Raw genomic sequence first — 6919 nt, 5'->3', positions numbered from 1 at the left:
AAGTGAATCAGCTATACATATACATATATCCCCATATCTCCTCCTTAGGACTTCTTTATATTGGGACTTTGTGGGGAAAGAAACCACTGTTTTTAGAAAGTTTTTAAAATTCTGGGACATTTTGATTACTTTGATCTGGCTGAAGATCCCCCAACAATAATGCTTTTGGTATTATTATTCTCATTCAGGAAGAGATTAAACCCTTCCTGTCTCACACCCAGAGCTACAACTGTCCATATTAGTAAAACTCAATGTTTGTGGAGTGAATCAGGAATGATTCCTTGACTCTCTTGCCGCCCCCACCCCCCATTCTTTCTCTTTCTTGAATGAATATCTGATTCAGTCAACTCATCTGAAGAAAGACAAAGATCCAATCAGGATTAACCTGATGGACAGTCTAGAATCTAATTATGTATAACTTTCTGATTGGAAGATAGTAGTTGAAAAGGGGAATGATGTAATTAGAAAGTTCTACAAAAGCCTCAGGTACCAAAGAAGAGATGCAGAATTTTCTTGCTCTGGTGTTACTGCCTGGGCTCTCCAACAGAACTGAGGTCTGAATACCCTGCCAATCACATCAGAGCTGGTAAGTTATCAATCTCAGTTAAGGACACCCAAATCTCATCTATGGTAATCTGGTCTTGAATGATGACATGCAGCTAGGGATGGCAGAGAGATTTTCCTTTTTCTTCCTTTTCAATGAATGGATTAAAGGTTTTTGTTTTGCCTCTAAGTGTAGCTTTGCCTTAATACCAGACATTTTGATCTGCACTTTGATGTATATCATTTTAAAATATCTTAACCAACAAGATTTACTTTTGAATGACAAACATCTATCTATTTGGAATTTTATTTCTTGACATTTAAAATATTTCGTTTGTGCACAAATGACACTCATATTAAGGGTATCTCCTTAATCTTTCCCAACCAAGTTAACTGTGGGAACTGAAGATGGAGGCTGTGTTGGTCCACAGAGCTCTCCTATTCCCATAGTCTTAGGACATTAAGTGATGGTCTGAGAGTTTGCCCCCAAAAAAGATTGGGGTCAGCTTTCAGGCTTATGATTCCCACCTCCCAGCAGGACATAAATAAGCAAAGAAATGGATGGAAATGGATAGGCTACTGGTTGATATTTCCATCTCCATGGTACTTGTGAGACTCTTCTTATGGTGCCAGAAGGGGCAGAGCTATGACTTTGTGTCAACAGAGCCCAGGGTGGAATTCGGATAAACAGAGGCTCTTCCACTGCTGCTGGAGCAGTGACCTTGGCCCTGAATTGGTTCCTCTGAAGGGTAAGGAGACACATGAAGGTCTGCTCATGCTTGGCTTGAGAAGGATGACTTATTCCCTGCAAATATTCACAGGATTCCTTTTGGAGCAGAGTCAGCATGAGTGTCTGGCACCCACCCAGACTCCTGGACCTAGCAGCAATGGGTCTGCTGAGGGATGAGACCTCGGTCATCTCCATTTTGGAGTATCTGCCCACCGAGCTCTTCCCACCACTGTTCATTTTGGCCTTCTATGGGAGACACAGTGAGGCCCTGAAGGCCATGGTGCAAGCCTGGCCCTTTGTCCGCCTGCCTCTGGGGGGTCTGATGCAGACGCCTCACCGGGGGACCTTACAAGCAGTGTTGGATGGTATTGATGTCCTAGTTGCCCAGCAGGATCGCCCCAGGTGAGTCTGATCCAGGTATCCTGGTAGAGTCCTAGACATCCTTGAGAGGCAGCTGGTGTCATAAGAGTGGATGGCCGGTTGATGGACTAGAGGCTTCTGATGATGCCAAATGAAGAGGCTCAGAGGCCTTGGCCATTGCTGAGTTCCAGAAATGTAGGAGTACCTAAGATGAAAGGGCACCTGAAGGAACATGTCCCCACATCTTTCTAGTGATGCTTAAGGTACTAGAAGTGGAGAACCAGGAAGGATGGAAGGGGAAACAAGATGGAGGAAGGTGAGACGGAGAGGGAAGAAGAGGGCAAGGCAGCAGGTGATGTCAGGGATGAGAAGTAAAAGCTCAGGTGGGGAGTCTGAGTGCTGCCTAAATGCTGAGACTGTGGTTTCATTATGTGTGGCTCTTAAGGCATCGCTGCCAATCTGCTGTTTCCCCACAGGAGGTGCAAGCTGCGGGTGCTGGATTTAAGAAATACCAGCCAGGACTTCTGGAGAATGTGGTCTGGATCCAGTTACCATGTGCACTCAAGCTCACTGATGGCACAAGTGGCTGAGGACAGGTCAAGAACAAAGCAGCCGTTAGCTCTGTTGGAGGTGTTTGTAGAACTTCACCTCAAGGAAAGTAACCTGGATGAATTCCTCATCTACCTTATCCAGTGGGTGGAGCAGAGAAAAGGTTCCATACACCTGAGCTGTAAGAAGCTGAAGATCATTACAATGCCCACAGAAAACATCAAGGAAGTCCTGAGTAGGGTGCAGCTGGACTGTATCCAGGAGGTGCAAGTGAATAGCACCTGGCATCTGTCCACCCTGGCCGTGTTTGCTCCTCTCCTGGGCCAGATGAGTAACGTGCAGAGACTCCTTCTCTCCCATGTCTACTTGTCTGCCTTTGAGGAGCAGCAGCAGCAGCATGTTTTCCAATTTACCTCTCAGTTCCTCAGGCTGCACCACCTCCGGGATCTCCGTATGGAATCTCCCTCCTTTCTTGAAGGCTGCCTGGACCAAATGCTCAGGTAAGTGTGGCCACACTGGCTGAATAACAATAAACACAATAGAATGTGAATGCATTGTCTCCTTTGCTGCTCTATCTTTTTTTTTGTTTGTTTTGCGGTACGCGGGCCTCTCACTGTTGTGGCCTCTCCCGTTGTGGAGCACAGGCTCCGGACGTGCAGCCTCAGCGGCCATGGCTCACGGTCCAGCCGCTCTGCGGCATGTGGGATATTCCCGGACCGGGGCATGAACCCACTTCCCCTGCATCGGCAGGCGGACTCTCAACCACTGCGCCACCAGGGAAGCCCCAGCTGCTCTATCTTGAAGTGTGGTATAACATACCACACAAATCAAGGTAGAGGGCTAAACTGGCAGAGAGGCTCTGGAAAAGGACACCATGGTACAGATTAGACCATTCAGATCTATCAATGGAGATTTTGTGATTTCTGCCTTAAGAAGAGATATCTATCTTTAATCAGATGACCTAGTAAAATATGTAAGCTGACCTGAACATTTTTAAAGAGAAGCTCTGTGCTCACCCGTTTAGTGACCACAGTGAGCCTGTCTCAAATTCATTTCAGCAAAAGTTGTGCTGTGCTCCAGATAAGGTAATTAACATATGGGAAACGCATGATTCTGGAGAGGATGGTTAAGGAGCTAGAGCCAAAAGGATTATAAAAAGGTGTAGGCGGGCTTCCCTGGTGGCGCAGTGGTTGAGAGTACGCCTGCCGATGCAGCGGACACGGGTTCGTGCCCCGGTCCAGGAAGATCCCACGTGCCGCGGAGCGGCTGGGCCTGTGAGCCATGGCCGCTGAGCCTGCGCGTCCGGAGCCTGTGCTCCGCAACACGAGAGGCCACAACAGTGAGAGGTCCGCGTACCGCAAAAAAAAAAAAGGGGGGGGTAGGTGATTTGCAGGTGATGCAGGGGTGTAAGTGAGCCCCTGTAGACTGGAAAATCACAGTTGATGATTTGGGAACTTGTACAGGTTGGTTTTCTATGCTTATCACCCAGGACTGTCACTTGGCCTGAGATATAGGTGCCAGGGGCCCAAGCGTGGACTGAAGGAACCTGAGTTGAAAGCATTTTTTTCGTGTCTCCCAATATTAAAATTCAGTGGTGCCACTTGATTGAAACTCTGTGTAAGACTCTCCTCTGAGCATGTTTTAGTCCACGCCATAATCTTCATTCATCCTCATCAGGAAGTAGAGTAAATTTTATTCTGTTTGACAGATGAGGAAAGAGAGCTTTCAAGATTCTGTGAACTTGACCCAGTCACACAAGGAAGATGAAAGGACTCAGGCTAAAATAAGATTGGGTATTCTGGGTATTGACCTTTATCTGATGGTCAGAACAACCTTGACCTTGGGCTTTTCTCTCACCTGGAGTTCACCTGCCACTCCAGTTTTCAAGGCCTAATTCATTGGTTTCTCTCCAGCTGCCTGAAGACCCCCTTGGACAACCTCTCAATAACCAACTGCCGGCTTACAGATTCAGACTTGCTCCATCTGTCCCAGTGCCCGAACATCAGTCAGCTAAAAGGCCTGGATCTGAGTGGCGTCACTCTGACCAACTTTAGTCCTGAGCTCCTCCAAGTTCTGCTGGAGAAGGTTGCAGCCACACTCCAGGAACTGGACTTAGATCTGTGTGGGATCATGGACCCCCAACTTGAGGCCATCCTGCCTGCCCTGAGCCACTGTTCTCAGCTCAGGACCTTCAGCATGTGTGGGAACCTCCTCTCCATGGCCATCATGGAGAAGCTGCTGCAACATACCTCCGGGCTGCTCAGTTTAAGTCAAGAGCTGTATCCTGCCCCTCGGGAGAGTTACAGCCCTCAGGGACATTTCCACCCAGAGAGACTTGCCCAGCTTCAGGCTGGGCTGTTGAAGATTCTTAGAGACTTAGGACGTCCCAGGACCATCTGGATTAGCTCCAGCCCCTGTCCTTACTGTGGAGAAAACACATTCTATCATCCCGAGCCTGTTGTATACAGCTACAATACCCCTGCCTAGTTGGTATTCTGCCTGGTTCTCTATCAAAAACTTTCTTCTGAGCACCTGGACTGTGAAATCTAGCCAAAGCTGCATCCTGAAGGGAAAACTGACCCATGGTTTCCAAAATGTGATCAATGTGAATGGGGAAAGGAAAGGTGATCCAGCAAGGGTGCAGGATTGCAGGGGGAAATCTTGACTCAGGTAGTTGATGGGACATTCAGGAATATGTGTTTATAGAGTCTGAAATATTGATCTAAATTTCTGGAAGGAAGTTCAGGCTTGAGATACACATGTTGGAGTTATCCCTGGGTGGATGGCTGTAAATAAATGGTCAGAAATAAAGAGACCCCCAGTGTAAACCGACTGCTGCTCCCCATGATGTATTATTCTGTTTTTGCAGTTTATACCTCAGTCATCTTCAGTTACTGGTTAAAAAAAAAAAAAGGCACTGAGTTGTCTATAATATGAAACCTTACCCTTCCTGCAAATTCTTTATTCTATCTGGGGCATCTCTTACTGCATTGCTTATTTCTGTGGCTGTTCAGTGGGTTAATAAACACAACAAGGGGAACATACTAAGTGGCCAATGAGCCAATAGCATGAAGAGTTCTTGGCAGGGTCCTCACTGCTGGCTCAGGCCATGATCCTGGACATGAGCAGTCCTCACGGTTCTCCTGGTGGGTTCTTTAGTCAGTTTCTGGTCTTTATATGTGCTGGGAAAAAGCTTCACTACACAAGGCAATGCCCATGGTTCTGGAAGGTTTATCTATACAGCTAAGCTGAGCCTCTGGTCCTCACCAACCCATGCCTGTCATGGGTGGGTAGTGGTCCTTCTTGAATTAATCTAGCTGTGGTCAGTATAGACATCCAAATTCCTTTTAGCAAAAATTTAAAACCATGTAGGCATGTAACATGTTTTTAGTATTTTTATAGTGTGTTAAAAATTATACCATTTGGGCTTCCCCGGTGGCGCAGTGGCTGAGAATCTACCTGCTAATGCAGAGGACACGGGTTCGAGCCCTGGTCTGGGAGGATCCCACATGCTGCGGAGCAACTAGGCCCGTGAGCCACAACTACTGAGCCTGCGCGTCTGGAGCCTGTGCTCCGCAGCAAGAGAGGCCACGATAATGAGAGGCCCGCACACCGCAATGAAGAGTGGCCCCTGCTTGCCACAACTAGAGAAAACCCTCGCACAGAAATGAAGACCCAACACAGCAAAAATAAATTAATTAATTAATAAACTCCTACCCCCAACATCTTCTAAAAAAAAAATTATACCATTTGGGGGGACTAGTTCATGTCAGTTAGAGATTGACTATATTCCCTTAATACCTCCTGACTCTCCCTGTTATGGAAAACTGGCATAGAATGTTTTGACATCAGCATATCAAGATATATATCAAATACCTGTTATGTACCTCATACAACTCATAGTCTGCTGTCTCCATCATCAGTTTCATGTCCTTGGATTCAACCAACTTCAGATGGTTTAGTGCTATATTTACTATTGAAAAATATCTTCATGTAAGTGGACCCAAGCAGTTCAAACCCATGTTTCCAGTGTCAGCTGTATATATAGTTATGTATTAAAGGGAGTTATTATGGGAATGGGCTTACGTGGTTCCAGAGGCTGAGAAGTCCCACAGTCTGCTGTCTGTAAGCTAGACAACCAGCAAAGCTGATGGTATAACTCAGACCAAAGTTTAAGGCTGAAAAATGGTGGAACTGACAGTGTTATTCCAAGTCTGAGGCTGAAGGCCTGAGAACCAGAGGACCCCTGGTGTAAGTTCAGAGTATGAAGGCTCTAGAGCCACAAGCTTCAATGTTCATGGGCAAGAAGAGAGAGAAGGTGAGAATTGGATTTCTTGTTCCATTCAGGCCCCCAAAGTATAGGATTATGCCCACCTACATTGGTGAAGGCTGATCTCTTCCCTCAGTCTATGGATTAAAATGCTAATCTCTTCCAGAAACACCCTCCCAGACACACCCAGAATTATTGTTTTACCAGATATCTGGGCATTCCTTCACCAAGGTGACTCAAAATTAACCATCACAGTCGCCCTAAACCAAAGGCACCAAAATGAAGACTCCTCGTTACAAAATAAAAAACTGGTGTTATTGGCTCGGGGGAGGAATAGGATATAAGGGTGGGAGGACTTTAGGCAAGGGCCTCATTTTCCCCATAATATGAAGATAATGGAGCACACTCAAGTTACAGGATTTCAGTACGAATCGATGAGACAATGTTAGTTGGTGGCCTGGCATAGG

The 6919-nt window shown here is 46.5% G+C and overlaps 1 protein-coding gene across 1 annotated transcript; it reads left to right on the top strand.

The window, feature by feature from the left end:
- The first annotated feature begins 1388 nt into the window (after nucleotides 1–1388).
- LOC101316028 (melanoma antigen preferentially expressed in tumors-like) lies at nucleotides 1389–4669 on the top strand. The gene is made up of 3 exons (XM_004324692.1): nucleotides 1389–1675; nucleotides 2110–2682; nucleotides 4096–4669. The coding sequence occupies exons 1-3, from the start codon at nucleotides 1389–1391 to the stop codon at nucleotides 4667–4669; spliced, it is 1434 nt and encodes a 477-aa protein (XP_004324740.1).
- The last annotated feature ends 2250 nt before the right edge of the window (nucleotides 4670–6919 follow it).

The sequence above is a fragment of the Tursiops truncatus genome, chromosome 1, assembly GCF_011762595.2.
Source record: "Tursiops truncatus isolate mTurTru1 chromosome 1, mTurTru1.mat.Y, whole genome shotgun sequence".
Lineage (NCBI taxonomy): Eukaryota > Metazoa > Chordata > Mammalia > Artiodactyla > Delphinidae > Tursiops > Tursiops truncatus.
Note: the sequence above shows the minus strand (reverse complement) of the source record. Positions and strands in the feature narration are given on the sequence as shown.